Source organism: Barbus barbus (assembly GCF_936440315.1).
Source record: "Barbus barbus genome assembly, chromosome: 39".
In the NCBI taxonomy this organism is placed as follows: domain Eukaryota; kingdom Metazoa; phylum Chordata; class Actinopteri; order Cypriniformes; family Cyprinidae; genus Barbus; species Barbus barbus.
Window position 1 is genome coordinate 9,037,572 of NC_136717.1, and position 17,344 is coordinate 9,054,915.

At 36.4% G+C, this 17,344-nt stretch overlaps 1 protein-coding gene across 1 annotated transcript in view; it reads right to left on the bottom strand.

Annotated features, from left to right (window-relative positions):
- The window catches only part of LOC306858561 (proton myo-inositol cotransporter-like), a gene marked incomplete at its 3' end in the record, with an annotated part of 76,123 nt that overhangs the window by 16,972 nt on the left and 41,807 nt on the right, over positions 1-17,344 (bottom strand). The window contains exon 4 of the mRNA XM_079399145.1: positions 9,992-10,100. Within this exon, the coding sequence (XP_079255271.1) occupies positions 9,992-10,100 (109 nt within the window). The remainder of the gene's footprint in view (positions 1-9,991; positions 10,101-17,344) is intronic.

Genomic DNA, 17,344 nt, shown 5'->3' on the forward strand with positions numbered 1-17,344 from the left:
CACAGTATATCATGATAAGAAACAAATAGGTTATATTTTTAAACCTTAAGAATGTTATATTTACATTTTTTATATTCCTTTTTCTTAAAAAAATACTGACTGTCTCAGAGGTCTGAGGTCTCTGAGGTCGTCACCCCCCCCCCCCCCCCCCCCCCCCACACACACACACACAAAAACAAAACAGCAGCCTTGGATATCAATGAGCATTCTGAAAGAATTTTGCATATGGACTGACTCCTAGAGCAACAGATTGCTTGTGCTGGGTTTAGTTGAATCTGAGACACAATCCATCTTCATGATAAACGTGATGAGACAGGAGTGAAGGGACATAATGGAGAACAGGCTGAGAGCATTGGGGGCACTGTGGACTCGCATTCAGCACTGAAGTCAGTGAGAATGTGTGTGTGAGAGAGAAAAACAGAGGGAGACGCTAAGAGAGAGACAGACAAAGAGGTAGAGAGAGAAACACTCCCATGGGGACTAACCTATTTCACTAATGAATGGAATGAACATTGTTTTGTGCTCAGATGGTATACAGCATTATATACACACACTGATCTGCACCCAACAACACACACAAACGACAGACACAACCAAATATGAAAGCCATTCATCTGACCAAAGTATTAAGGCTGTTGAAGCAGACAGCAGCAAAAATGTTGCATAATGGGAATAAAAATGGCTTGCAGAGGCTAAAAATTATATTACATATATCAGTAAAGTCTGGTCCACATAATGCTGCCTTTAAATTATGTTGGAAGGATTTTGTGTATTTTATTTATGAATTTTATGCAGACAAGATAAGTGCACATGAATGTCACAATAATAAGTGTTTGGAAATGTTTGCTGAAACTATGGATTTTGGGAACTGTAGAATCGTTGAACTATGTTGGTAATTACTGAATGCTTTTGGGAAATGCACCCAAGAACTTGCCGTTTTCAGAAAACTCTTGCCAATTTGTTTGAAATATTCATCAGACGGTCAGTGAACAGACAGTGGGAGGTCCATGGCTGGTAAGCATGAATCATGCACAACTCCATACGGATCAAAAATCACAGAACGCCAAAGACCGGTGGTGCCAGTACTGTCACAAAGCCAATGAACAAGTCATAGTGTGCCAGAAAGAACAAAAACAGACCAACAATGTATCACTCGAACCAAGCAGTATTGCAGATGACCGCTAGTGCCTCTAATTAGCATCCGTCTCTATTAAAACACAGAGATTCCGGATTGTTTTGGCAACAGGGATTAATCTAATCATTTTATCCAGGCACAGATGAGGCTCAGTTGCTACGCATACACATACAGAATGCCATCTCAAAAAACCCATGACCACCCAACATCAGCAAAACTGATCACAACCCTTGAGGCTTGTTTGAATGCTAGCATTACTGTGTTAGTGTTTAACGACGATGATTTATACTAAATTATACATTAATTAGTGATTAAGGCATGTGAATAATGGCTTTGGAGTGGGGTGAGGGGAGGGAAAGCTGTTTGCAGGAAAGCAGGCATGTTCAATGTCTGATTGGAAGGAAGCATTAGCACAAGCTAATTACACCAGTGCTTCAGCCTACACAGGGGTCTCGTCCATCAGGAGGGGTTGCTGATCACTGATAAAACAAATCTATTGTCCTTCTGTCCAGATATATTAAGCCGGTAAAGACAGTGACTTTTTCGTTCAAAAATGAGCAGTTCATTTGCGGTGTTATAATATATTGTTACATATATGTGATGTAATGTAGGAAAACCCACCATATGGTGAAATTTTACTTTGTTTAGGTTTTGATATCATATGAAAGCTGGGTTCAAGCCCTTTCCAAAACTGTTTTTATTTTGTCCATAGCTTGAACGTAACATGTATATGTTACGTGTTTTATTTAGGTGGTGTTAACAGAAAGCACCTCACCTTTTCTCTTATGTAAAGCGCATTCTTAACATAAGAGAAAGACAGTCTTTTCTGCTTTCTGCAGTAAATCGCTATTTCATACTGTGTGGTTATCTGGATGATCCACAGCTGTATTTATTTTTGATAGTTATTCATGAGTCCCTTGTTGATCCTGAACAGTTAAACTGCCTACTGTTCTTTAGAAAAAAATAATAATAATTTGGTTTTCCAGCATCTTTTATGCATTTGAACCCTTTCCAACAATGAATGTATAATTTTGAGATCCATCTTTTCACACACGAGGACAACTGAGCTACTCATACGAAGCTAATACAAAAAGTTCAAACACTCATTAAGTCATGGAGTCATCAGTCAATTTTTAAATGTTTTTTTAAACAAGTATCTTCAGCTCATCTAGGCTGCATTTATTTGATCAGAAATACAGTAAAACAGTATTATTGTAGTGCTGCAAAATGATTAATCGCGATTAATCACATTCAAAATAAAAGTTTGTTTACATACTATATGTGTATCTATACATGTATATATTAAGGACAATTATGTTAGATTTATGTATAAAATATTTATATATATATATATATATAATATAAATTATATACAAGTATAAATATGTTTTTTAAAGAATTTAAAATTATTTAGCATTATTTTGAATGCGATTAATCACGATTAATCGATTTGCAGCAGTATATTATTGTGAAATATAATTTATTCCTGTGTTGATAAGGCAAAATTTTCACCAGCCATTACAACAATCTTCAGTATCTCATGATCCTTCAGAAATCATTTTAATATGCTGATTTAATATCAGTATTGGAAAAAACAATATGCCGTAATTTTTGCTCATAGATATAATAGTAATACGCCATCTGAAATTGTCAAGAGGCTACTTTTAGTTGCATACACTCACAATATCAAAAAGACGTTGCACTTTTGTAAAATAAATAACACAAACAAGATGTGCTTTCTGCCATCTCTGTCTGTGTGCACTGAAGCGCCGAAAAAAACTTAAGCACAGCAAAACTCAGCGTATAGTCTATCTGCCTCACAGATGTGAGATACGTATATCTACAGAAAGCTTGGACTGTCTACATTAAAATGAACCAAATCGAAAACAAATACTCTCTGTTTATGTAATCCGAATGAAAGCGGCATTTCTCACTAAAGGTGCATCCACCAGGGTTCACACAAGGTGCTTAAAGTGCTTGAAGTACTTGAATTTGACTGGAAAACCTTGAAAACAGTGATATTTATGAAAAGGTTCTTGAAAAGTATTTGAATGAAGACAGTATATATGAAATTAGTGTTAATGTTTTTGTTTTCGCTAAAAACAATAATTTCACGCAAGATTAACAATGCAGCATGTGTTAAATACAGAGCCATTTCACTCAGCTTTTGGGAGCGCACGAGATCTCGCGATATTACTCCTTGAGGCGAAAAGCGGTCTCGCGATATCAGTATAAAGTTGAGTTTGTGGTAAAACCTTTGATAGTGCTTGCATTATATGGTTTGGTCTTTTATTGCATGTGCTGTTTGTTTGGGTTTCATTTGGGAGAGCATATAAAATCTGACGAGCTTTGTGTTGCACAGTTATCATTTACAAGCGTGGAGCGCATCTCCACCTCAGCTGCTCGGTCCACAAACTCTTCCTCTGCATATGCTGTGAGTTTAGGATGCTTAACATTTTTTTTAATTATTATTATTTATTTTTTTTATTGCAGAAAAGAGTAACATTGAAATAATAACAATACAAAATATAAACAAATAAGACTAAATAAAATAAATAAAAAGTATAGCTCACATTCAATTTTAACGAATAAGGATATTACAAAATACCAGGGGGATTGAAGAGTGTATCATAGTATTTTACTATTTTATTTTATTTCAGTCTTATTGAAGAAATATAAAAGTCAAAGTCAGAAAAAAACAAATTTAACATAGGAGATGAATTAAGAAATTTTTATTTATGTATGTGAAATTTTGCTGATAAATAGGTTAACAGGATGCTTAACATTTATCTGGGAAAACAGTGTGCGTTATCTCACTAGATTTATAACGTAAATCATTTATAAACCTATGCAAACACAGGAGAGTATTTTTAGATCAACATATTTCTAAATGTGTGATTTGTTGTACATTGCGATTTCAAAATAAAAGTCGCTCTGAGTTTGCTTGTCCAAATGTTAAAGGAACACTCCCAATTTCATGTTGACAGATCATGTTGGTTTAACAAATATCATCCATAAATTACACACATACACCCAAACAAGCATATCAATACACAACTAGTCAAAACATCTACAGCCCAATGTTTCTGTCTCCATGTTGTTTAAAAACCCTTTAAAAATATCTAGTGACACCAGCTCCTTAAGCTGTAATTTAATTAGCAAATTATTCCAAGCAAAGGGGCTCAGCAAATTTAAATGACTTTTTTTCCAAGTTCAGTACGTACCACTGGAACAGACAATAAGAACAATTCCTGAGACCTAAGGCTATAACTGTGAACAGATTTTTTACAGATATTAGTATTAAGATATGAGGAAAGTAAACCCAGGATAGATTTGTAAATAAAAACATGCCAGTGTTTTAACCTTCGGATGGACAAAGCAGAACATCCAACCCAGGCATACAACTCACAATGATGAGTAAGGGTCTTAAGATTTGTTATAAACCTCAGTGCACCATGATAGACAGTGTCTATAGCATGTAAACTCTGAGAAGATGCGTGCATATATATAACATCACCACAGTCCAATACAGACAAGCTTATTTTTTGCCTCAAAGGAAAGGGAGGATTTAATTCTGAAGCCCAAGATCACTTTCAATTTTCTCACCAGTTGCTGGACATGAGGACCAAAGGAGAGAGTGTCATCGATTAAAATTCCGAGATACTTATACTGAGACACAAATTCAATCTCAGAGCCTTGCGAGGTTGTAATAGAAAGAGGATTATGAGGGATTGATTTTGATTTAGAAAACAACATAGATTTAGTTTTATCGGCATTTTATCAACATAGATTTTGTTTGATCGGTTTTAGATCAAATAAGTTACGCTGAACAATATTAAAAGCAAGCTGTAACTGTGAAAGAGCCAGATTAGGTGTGAATGCTGAGCTATATATTACTGTATCATCAGCGTAATAATGAAAATTTGTATTATTAACATTTTGATCAATATTATTAATATATATAGTAAATAGGAGCGGTCCTAGGACCGACCCCTGTGGCACACCTTTAGTTACATTAAGTGAGCTAGAAATAAAACCATCTGCCTGTATACACCGAGTTCTGTTAGAGAGATCATTATTAAACCAACCAATAGCATGTTCAGATAATCCGATACTGACGAGGCATTGTATCAACAATGTATGATCAACAGTACCAAATGCTTTGGACAGATCAATGACTAAAGCTGCACAGTGTTTCTTGTCGTCAACAGATTCAATAAAGTCATTTAGTACTTTTAAGGCTGCTGTAGTTGTGCTATGTTGTTTTCTAAAACCAGATTGAAAAGACAGGATAGTGCACAGGAAAGCCAGGATATTATTAACAGAAAGAAAGTCCTTTAGTTGATCGTTGACAAATGTTTCAAGGATTTGGGCAAGGACAGACAGCTTTGAAATGAGCCGATAATTATTTAGCTGTGTAGGATCTCCACCTTTAAACAGGGGGAGAACAAAAGCTGATTTCCATATAAGTGGAATTTCAATTAAAACAAGAGAAAAATAATAAAAAAAAAAGAGTCAAAGAAGGGGCAATGAAATCAGCTGCTAACTTTAAAAAAATAAGGTTCCAATTTATCAGCACCTGCTGATTTTGAAACATCTAAAGATTTAAGAGCTTTACATACCTCAGAAATTGCAACTGGTGAAAAATTGAATGACTTGTCTAGACATAAAATTCTCAGACTGATCAATTAAAGAGTTTGCATGAGCGCCATAAATTGAATCAAACAAAAAGCCAAAGGCTATAAAATGTTAATTGAAACAATTAAGCATTTTTTCTTTATCAATGACTGCATGAGAGCCTTTCATAATACATGATGGAAGTTCTATACCTTTATTATTTTCAGTTAATGATTTAACAGTTTTCCAAAATTTTGATTATTTAGATTATTTGAAGTTTGTATAAAGAAATGCTCAGCTTTAGCTTTTCTGACTGCAACCATGCATGCGTTACACAGTCGTCTAAAATCTAGTCAATCAGAATGTAAATCTGTTTTTCTAGCTTTTGCCCATGCCAAGTTGCGCTTATGAAGCATATTTGATAAAAAAGGAGAAAACCATGCATTATCCCTGCCCTTCACCCTGTAGCTTTTAAGGGGGGCATGTTTATCAACTAAACCAGAAAAAATATGATAAAAGAATTCCCATGCTATTTCAAGATCAGGAATTAAATTAATTTGTTCCCACTCCAAGTTATTCAAATCACGTAAAATGTTTCATATCACGTTTTGTTATAATGCGTGGTTTGGATTTTGGAATTTTTGTATTTCTAACCATTGCGATGACACAGTGGTCACTGATGTCATTCACAAATACAGATGCAGTTGAATACTTGTGCGGAACGTTTGTTAAAATTAAATCAATTAGAGATGATTTTTCTGGACATTTTAAATTCGGTCTAGTAGGACTGTCAACAATCTGAAAAAGATTTTAAATGCATCAGTTGGTGAATGCAACCAATTCCAATTTAAGTCACCAAGAACTACTAATTCTTTAGCATCAAGGTCTGAAAAAAGCTGGAAGAAAGAAGGAAGAGCATTACTATCAGCAGATGGAGTCCTATAGCAGCCAACATCCATTATGCTGAGATGTTTCGAAACCTCAAGATCAAGAGCTAAAAATTCAAACTGTTTACTCGCCGATTTAGAAAGAGATATTTTAACATGAAACCTTTTTTTAATAAAAATTGTTACCCCCCACCCCTTTTTAGTCGGTCAGTCCTATATACATTATAAGCATTAATACAGATATCCTTGTCTAAAACAGATTTGTTCAGCCAAGTTTCAGTTAGGCCAATCACATCCGCATCAGTTGACTGTGCCCAAATACGAACCATATCCATTTTAGTAATTAAACTCCGAACATTTAAATGAATAAAACCAAGTCCTTTAAAATTAATTGGATTTAAATGTCATTGAATCACACTGTAAAGTGAAACGTTACCAGGCCGTTGGCGCCCTCTACAGGTATTTGTTATAATACATGTACTTAAGTTGGTTTTGTGCATATTATATATAGGCATATTACTTTGTTTTTTAACAGTGTTGTTCAATAAAACCGTGTAATTACTTGGTTTTGATACTTTATTTAAAACGATTAAGATTGCCTCGTCGTTAATTTATTTTTTATGTTTATGTTTTCACTTAGGACTATTTTTATTACTAAAAAATATCAGATTGCTCAGTTGTCACAAAAATCTGTAGATTACTTGATTACCAAGATAACTGTTAGTTATGGCCCTAGATTAGTTCAAACATTTCAAAATACAACTAGATTTTTTGGATTTTGTGATTAAAAGACAAATGTTTTGTAATTGAAAATTTCTTAAACATATTATTAAAATATTGTCTTGTTCTAGTAAACCAAGTATCTGTATTTTGTCTCATCTCATGAGCTAAGTTTATCATCACACCCCTAGGGTCTATGAGCGAGATATAGCTCATAATTTTCCAAGTGTATGATATAGCTTTCATTCTTCAGGTCAATCTTGTATTCATAAAATAAAATCAGTTTGAATAAGGAAAGCGATAACTTTGCCGTAGTATCCTTTTAAATGTTAAAGTGGCCACAGTCATTGCATGCTTTCGTTGTGCTGCTCTTTATTTGTACCATTTTGTTTTATTAGTTTATTTTTTAGACTTTTAAAGATAACAATATTGTTTGATAAGTGAGATCTCTGATTTTAGCCCTAAAACATAGTGCTTGAAAGTCTTGGAATTTCATTTTGCAATATCTGTACGAACCCTGATCCACTGTATTGCAGCCGACACACTGACTGAGAAAACACTAGTTTATTAATAAATAATTAAAATATCTCCTCGTTATATAGTAATTATGTTTACCAGTGTTTTGAATAGGCTAAATATTAAAGCCTGATTATGGTTTAGTTCCCCACCACCAATATATTATATGAATTAAATTAATATAAAAGTGCAATCAACTAATTGCAAGTTTAGTCGAATACTCGGCTAGAAAAACTCATGTTATAGGACAATGAGCTTTTGCTGGTGCATATGCTGTACCTACAGTGTTACAAAGACTACATGCTTGTCTGAACCAAATCAATATTTCCGACCAACATAAAATCGGCACACGTCCCCCCAGACATTTGCTCCATGAGAGGTATTGACAAATGCTTCTTGTCGAGGTTAAGCTTGACAGACATTAAATCCCACAACAACACTTCCTGTGTACAAAGGACTGACATTTGACAGTGCAGAAATGATTGAGGAATAGGGGATTGTGGGTAAATACGAAATAGCACATCAGGTTAAACCTCAAAAATACTTCATATATGTGTGTATGACTGTACCCGTCAATTTTAACTGCTCTACTGTCTGTCTAAACCTGCTCAGAACAGATTGATTGACAACGACAGAAGGATAATAATGAAGGTGTTTGATTGATTGAGAATCTCATTTTATGACCCATCTGTCATGACCGGTCATCTTCCAAAATGACAGCTGAGAAAAAGTAAACACACACACACAATTTTCTCCTCTCCCTCCCATAAACACTTCTCATTTTTCAGTGAGGGGTTGCCTAGCAACAACACACATTCCAAGATTGTTTACGATGCTTGAAAAATAGTTCAGCGCATAAGGAGCGAAAAAGACAAGAGATCACGAAGAGGAAATCACACTTTAGTAGAGTATCCATTAAAGTTCAGCTAAAATGAGAATTATAGGCACAGTCACATCTGTGAATGTGAATAAACAACATGTGAATTTTGTATCAGTTGGGAATCATCCAGTCTGGCCTCCCACATAAAGGAAAATCCATTTGCCGCATTTTTTTTCGGTATCATATCATCATATTAGTATTGTTCCTTTATTGGTCCCCAAAGGAAAAAAATCACTAGGCACAGCAGCACAATAAAAAGAGAATAAAAAACAAAACACATTCCAATACATACATCAAAGACTTTACAATAAGGTTCCATTTGCTAGCAATGTTTAAGGCAATAACAATGAGCAATGCATTTGTTTTTATACAGTATTTATTCATCTTTGTTAACATTATAAATGCAGCTGTTCATAGTTTGTTAGCTGAGGTCCATTAAATATCATTAATTTTGTATAATGTATTAATACATGTTGGAATCAATCAACATTAACTATGATTAATAAATGCTTTATAAGTATTGTTCATTGTTAGTAATGTAAATAACTCATATTAAATCAACTAAAACTTAGTAAAAACTACAATTTATAGATATATTTATAAATTACAAAGGCTTTAACTAAAATTAAATGGAAAAATCTAATTAAAATTATTAACAGAAAAGATAATAGAAATAAAACTGTTCTGAAGTCAAGTTCCAAGGTAGCATTGCATGGGAATAAGTTAATCCCAGAATGCATTGCGAAACATTAAAAAAAAAAAAAAAAGATTGATGATAGTTGTTTTTATTTAAAAGTAAAACTATTCTCATTTACAAATAATAATAATAATAATATTTTCTGAAAATATTGGACTATTTTACCCAATATTTGTAAGTGGTATTTGTTTTTATGTTTATTAAAGAATTACACTGTAATGTCAAACTCTTTAGGGGTAAATTGTGTCTTTTGCGCAATTTGTGAGGAGAAAAATGTGTGCAGCGTTTGGAATTGCTGTCTATGTATAGAGTCTTCTAAATCAATTCCATTCAAATTAGGATGCTTCCTTAAATGTAGTTTCCTCTGTAGACCGCAAGGCAGCTAAAGAGTTTATGAGTTTTGTTCCAAGAAACCATAAGTAAAATGCTTAAAAAAAAAAAAAACTACAACATGGCCTCCTAAGAAAATAATAGAATTGATAATAGTATTTCAACTGGCAGCTATTGATTTAGGTTGAGATTTTTTAAATGAGACTTACATGACCGTGTTGATGCCAGAAAGCTGCTGGAACATCTGGAGTCCACAACCCACAATGAGAGCACGGCGTGCTGGAGGGTAGGTCAACATGCGCCAGATCACCGGGCCCTCTGAAAGCACAAATATAAATACATATTTACGTCAACATGTAGACTTGCATCAACAACCAGAATGACTCACATACTATTATAAGAACTACCTCTGTTAAAGCCTCATTTACACAGACAGTGATTAAATGGATTAAATGAGATTTGAGTGCCTCGGTGGAGTCACGGGTGTAGACTTGGGAATGGATGATATTCAGTTTATTCAGATTAAATTAAAGCCATTTTTACACCCCAAAAATAACCAAAAATATAAACTGCCCCAATAAGAAGCAACACTAAGAAATGGTAGTTTGCTGACATATATAACTTCAGTCATACCATATCTTATATGACGTAAGGTATGGTATACAGTAGTCGGCATTAGGTTTTAGGACAACTTTATTGAAAAGTTTTGATCCACTTCAAATGTTGACTAGTGTAGTTATATGGACTATTTTTATGGTACTTTTTTGATACTTAAAACATTTTTGTGTGACCTTTTGTCATTTTTCCTTTTGCACTGTGACTAATCCATGGTATTAAAATAAATGACATACATTCATTAATACATCCCAACATTTAATAAGAGCAGCAAAAAGCCTACCAAAGAAAAATCATAAGTATTGAGAAATAAAGAGAGAAGAATAACGACATAGGGCTTTGGCATGACACGAGCAGGAGAAAATGATGACAGAACTTTCATTTTTGGGTGTATTATTCTTTTAACTCTATGCGCTCACACATAAAACCCTATTGGGAGAGAAATTGTCCTGTGCTAGTCTGATATTATCAGAGGAAGCTTGCAGGTTCTCGTGCCGAGCGATGACTGGATATTCTCCAGAGACAGCAACTAGAGACGCTCATTTGATTACCGCTCCAAACTCAAATTCATGAACCGCTCGGATCAGGTCTGTACAGAGGAAAAGTGCTTTTAATGAGATGCTAACTTCATTCACTCAGACATGCAATCTTACTTCCAAACAAAACTGGCAAAACATCTGTGTGCCCTTTTAATCTAATTGCAGCGCAAATTTGGTAACTAAGGAAGCACCTGAAGTCATCACTGAATACAACACATCTGTATTCAGTCTAAGATGATGTGAAGGACCATTTGTTTTCATTATTTTATATATTTTGAAGTATGATCCTGATGATCAGTTTGTGCTTTTTTTAAAAAAAAACTAAAAAACATTAAGTGTACAAGTGAGTGCGGCTCATGCTTTTTTCATTTGAAGTATGTTTTAAAGTACACACTATACACACACACATACATACATATATATATATTTTTTTTTTATTTGTATCCTTCTTCAAAAGGCAGTTTTAAAGTGAATACTGTGAAGTATGCAGTAAGCAGTATGCTAGTGTTTTTTTCCCTCTCCTTTTTATGGCTTTATTTTTTATTTTTTTTGAGTAAACATCAACAAAACAAATACATAAAACAAAACATAAAAACATAACAAAACTGTTTTTTTTTTTAGAAACCACCAACAAAACAAACAAACAAAAAAACAACAAAAAACAAGCAAAACAAAACAAAAACAGGCAGTTGAAAAGTGTATACTGTGCAGTATGCTATAGTATTTGAATCCGAATATAGCCGAAAATAGAACATATTTGAAGAAGTGCTGTGATAAAGCCCTTGAGTCTTTCTCTTAACATACTTTGCACCCTTAAATTTGCTGTCACCCTGTCAAAGATCTCATCTCTATCTCCATGGAAACCACTAAGCCAGTTAGCTTTACTCTTTCCTAATATCAAAGGTACAGTCATTAACTGAAGCAGTGAAATGTTAGCAGTACAGCAGCTGGTGAAGGGCCTAGGTTGCATGTGGCATGTGGGTTGAACGGCTTTTTTTTTTTTTTTAAAGATAAGGTAATTATTTTCCTTTTGATCCTCACTATTATGGAATCCCCAATTATGTTCAATTGCAATGACACTAGCTAGAAAAACACCTTTTTAGTTAAATGCCTCTGTAAGCAATTAGAGTGTACACTCTTGACTCGTGTGGCAAGAGCTTCTTTAAGTGGAAGTCATTTTACACATCAATTACTGTTACATGATCTCCTTACAGTAAAGAGACAACTCCGGAAGCACAAAACGATTTTATAGCATTTCGCAACATTGAGTTTGGCTCCACTGGGTTATGCTGCAGTACAACATTTTAAAAATGTCCTAAAAGCCACACCTAAAACTAAGCAAATAATGTAATCAAGGAATCACATGGAGAAAAAAATAAAATATAAAAAGATCAGTACGAAATGGCAACATTACATTTTAGTCACAAGTAACAATGCAATGTCCCATAAACTTTGTGAAAATGCCTATTTTGAAAGTTTTGATTAGAGTTCCATTTAATATAATATTATCAGATGTTTAGAGAGAAAATTGGAATGGAAAAATATTTTGGTCATAAGGTTTATGGAAATATTAGCAAGGGCAGTGCTAACAACATCAAAACAACGTTTATGCAACATATTTATAGTAATACATTTATTATGAGTGCTGGGTAGATTATTTACAAATTGTAGTCCATTACTGATTACAGATTACATGTTGGAAACTGTAGTTAGTAAACTAATCAAGGTTACTCATTTTAGGTAATGTAATCTAACTAGGTTACTTTTGGATTACTTTTTTAACAAACTTGTTTTAAACTTACCATTAACATACCATGCTTATATAAAAAAAGCAAAGAGCAAGAGAATATATCCCTATGTATGTATTTATTTATTTATTTATTTTCAACATCATAAAATGCATTAAACATTACTTTACACTAGGGTTTCCCAAACTGTTTAATGTAAGAACTGCTAAACCATAAAAATGTAAATTATTTGTTTCATACATGGTCTAATTGGTTGATCAGTGCTTTTTCTCCTTAAATTCAGAAGTATGATCTGCAAATTTATTTACACAACATTTGTGAATATATCCAAGGCTAAATGGTATGACACAATAGGATTTTTAGAAAGGAAAATTTAAACGAGAAGGGGAAAAAAGAGGAATTAGAATTAATTTACTGCCTTTTTGTGAATAATATGTAATCATGTAATCTGATTATGAGCATTTTAAAATGTAATATACAAGTATTTAATTTTTTTAAACTGATTATGTAACCTAATGTAGATTACATTTAATCAGTTACTACACAGCACTATGAAAAAACATCTTTCATCTAATCATTCTATGCTATTCAATGTCATGATCCCCGCCACCAGAAAGACACCAGCTGACCAAGCAATCCATAAAGAAACCCATAATCGATAGTGACCTTTATTGACAACAAAAATCCCTGTCAGCAATATCTGGATCGATTCAAAGACGGCAGGCTGATCGATGTGTCATATACTTTGGAACCACAAAAAGGCAGTCAACTGCATTCATCAATCTCTAATCAAGCATGTGCCCATGCTAATTGTGCTATACAAGTTGCTGTCAGCGCGACTGACCACTTGTGTGTCATTATAAGGGAGTTCAATGGAGAGCAGGCAAAGAACGAATGCCAGCTCCTTTCTTTCATAAATACTATGGCAACAAAGAAACAATAAGATGAATGTGCTATTAGACAGTCTGATATCTCTTTTCACACGCTTTTGACCAAGCATCATGTAGAACGGTTGCCAGGTATTCCCATTTTCAGTTACTATGTCAGCCTCTTTATCTCTAGACTTGGTTGAGTTCAAGCCGTGCCTGATACACAGATGCACCTTGGCAGCTGGGTAGTTATCTGAGACTGCCCCGGGTGATTGGTTGCTAGGTTTCCAGACGTGCCCAGGAGATGGAAGCGAGGTCTCGCTTTTGCTTTTTCACTCTTTTCTTGCATTTTTTCTTTAGAACTGTCACTTAGAAGCTTTGTTCATTTAGGCTCTGAAAGAAAATGTTTATTGCCACAAACTAAAATGACATGCAGAAAAAACAACAACACAGTGCAGATACTATGGAAGCTTTTTTTTCTTTTTCTCATCATTGAATAAAAATAAAAAAGGTGACAGCGACTTTTTATCTCAGTTCTGACATTTTTCTCATAATTGTGAGATGTAAACTTGCATTTGTGAGTTATAAAGTCAGATTTGTGGGGTATAAAGTTGCTGACTGACTTTTTTCTCGCAATTGTGAGTTTACAATCTCACAATTCTGACTTCATAACTTGCGATTGCAAGTTTATAGCAAAACTGTGAGATAAAAAAAATCGCAATTACCTTCTTTTATATTTTATAATCAGTGGTGGAAACGGGTTTTGATAAGATATAGATAAAAACTCTATTAGTACATTTTACTTGTTTAAAGTGTTGCATAAAGCTAACAAGCTTACTTAAGGTTTCTAAGTGTGTGATCACATTTTAAACAAACAGATGCCGTAGACATAAAATTTTCCAATTTAGAAATCAGATTTTTTTTTCTTCTTCTGACCAATACGTTAAAAATGGCAAATGGAAAAAAACAAATTCACTCTCTGACAGTGTGTCAGAATTGCCATAAAGTCATAGTTTCATGTAAACACATAGGCTCTAGCCATGTGACCAAAAGTGCAAATCATACTGGTTGGCCAGCTGTCTTTACAATCCAATGAAAAAGAGATAAGAAAATGTCTCTGGTTACTTGCGTAACCCATGTTCTCTGAGTATGGAACGAGATGCTGCGTAGCTATCGGAACACCCTCTGAGTGTGCCGATTGTCTGAAGCCCTTATAGAATCATGCCAATTATGGCGCGGATTCTGTCCCAGACGTTCTTACGTCACCATCCTTATACTGGCAAACGCACCATCTGCTACTCAGATTTCTCTGAAAAAGAAAAGGCCATTTGTCGGCAGTGCGAGGAGCTTGGCAGCGGATGCAGTGTCTCGTTCCCTACTCAGAGAACGTCTTGGGTTACGCAAGTAACCCGAGACGTTCTCTTTCATAGGTTCACTTGACACTGTGTAAAGCACTGATGATGAACCAGATAGCATCTAAGGCTGGTTCAAACAGACAAGAACCGGGAACCACGGCGGTCAGCATCAAAGCTAAAGTGAGCAGGGCCTGCGTCCCAAAGGCCAACTTCTGAGAAGTGAGTCTTGACCCCCAAGAAGAGGAGAGATCAGAAAACCCAAGGCTATGGAATAGCATTCCTGATCTACCACATAGCATAACTCTCTCTCCGGAGGCCTGAGACTCTGGAGGAAACGTCTATCAAGGGGGTGTCTGCCCACTGACTGGCCACCAAGAGGTGCGCGGTAGGCCAATAACGCCACCACGTAGACCTTCAGGGTGGAGTGTGTTAACCCAGCGGAGGACCGGGCCTGCAAGAACTCCAGAAATGTACCAATCGGGCAGTTGACTGGGTCGAGCTGGCGACCTCTGTACCTCGAAGTGAAACTTCCACTTCAGGGCATACAGTTTCCTCGTGCTCCGGTGAGCGGAGGCCTCGAAAACTCTCTGTAGCGAGAGGCAGCCCGACGACACTCACCGAAACAGTCAAGCTCTTGTAGTGGAGGCCTCAACATGACTGCTTTCTAGATCGAGAGGAGGCCTACTATACTCCACACACTGGGCAGCCTGTGAGGAAGTGACCTACCACTCACATAGCTGCCCTAGCGGAGCTCTGGCGAGCTCTGGCCTCAAAGACTTTCTGTAGCGAGAGGAGGCCTACAACGCTTGTCGTTTCGAAGGGAAGAACTCGATAATGGTATGCTTTGCCCCCAAAGCAAACCTCAGGAACTCCCTTGTTCGATTACCAGAGCCAGCTCGGGGCCCACAGTGTGGGAGAAACCCCGATGAAAGTGGTGACGAAGAGCCAAACTGCTTCTACAGTGTGCAGGACCCATGGAGTCACATCTGGCAGTAGTTTCCACACTGTCAATGGTCTGCTAAGGGAACCAGTCTCCCGAAACCAGTCTCTGGTGTGCTTAGAGCTGCTAGCTGGGGAAGTCGTGGCCTAATGGTTAGAGAGTCGGACTTGTAATCCAAAAGGTTGCGGGTTCGAGTCCCCGGCCGACAGGAATTGTAGGAGTGAAGGTCCAGCGCTCTCTCCACCCTCAATACCACGACTGAGGTGCTCAATACCGAACCCCCAACTGCTCCCCGGGCGCTGCAGCATAAAATGGCTGCCCACTGCTCCGGGTGTATGTTCATGGTGTGTGTGTTCACTGCTGTGTGTGTGCACGTTGGATGGGTTAAATGCAGAGCACGAATTCCGAGTATGGGTCACCATACTTGGCTGAATGTCACTTCACTCACTTCACTAGCTCGGTGCCCTGAATGTCACTAGGAGGACCAGCAGGAGATGGCCGAACCAGCTGCTCTAGAGACCCCCGAAGAAGTCAACCCGCGAATCCACGCATGCTGGCTCGGGCGAGATAGGTGATACTCTCCATCACCTCGAGCTCATCATCCGAACCCCAGGGCGCGGATTCACGGAGGGCCTAGGCCGCTTCCGGAGCGCGACGGGGAAAGACGAACGACTTGAACAGTTGTAAATTTATGTGTCGTAAACTGCATTGCATGTGTGAGAAAAAACCAAACATAAAGTTAACACGCTTACTATGCGGGTCGTTGCTCGAGATGAAGCGAGAACATGGCGGCTGGCAGCAACGAAAATCCATGCACTGCACCGCGAGGAGAACATCGATCCACTATCGCAGTCGCCGAAGTGCAAATGAAGAAGCTCAGTGAAAAACAGTCCAAATATCGCGCCAGAAAAACCACAACAGAAGGGCTAATATGGCCACTTCGTGAAGGCATAGAAATCTGAGGAGCAGATGGCACGTTCGCCAGTATAAGGATGGCAATGTAAGAATGTGGCATTCAACTGATTCAAACCCCAGGAGTGGTTCTAAGATTTCATCCTCAGGGGGGCTGAACCCTCAGAGAGATCATTAGATATAAAAATAAAGATTACCTAAATAAACAGTACCTTACTGTGCCTGTGAAAACTGTATAATAACTGTATGACGTAAATACCTATTAAAACTACAGAAGCTACTTAGTCAAGAGCAGTAAGTGATTCTCTGTTTTTCCTTTGTTGTCTGATTAACATTATTAGCATAAGAAATGCACAAATCTATAATTGACACACATTCAATATTTTCTTTACGTTCATTTAAGATGTAATTGACTGCGTTTACTTGGATACTCATCAAGGCAGCCATTCTGACACAGTATTTGCTCAAGAAGATGCAAATTAGAAGATGTTACTTGCTTGCTGTAACTAAAGACCCAGGAAACAGCACTGGCCTGATGGTTCAAATAGCTGATTATAGGTTCAGGGGGGTGAGACGACAGACAG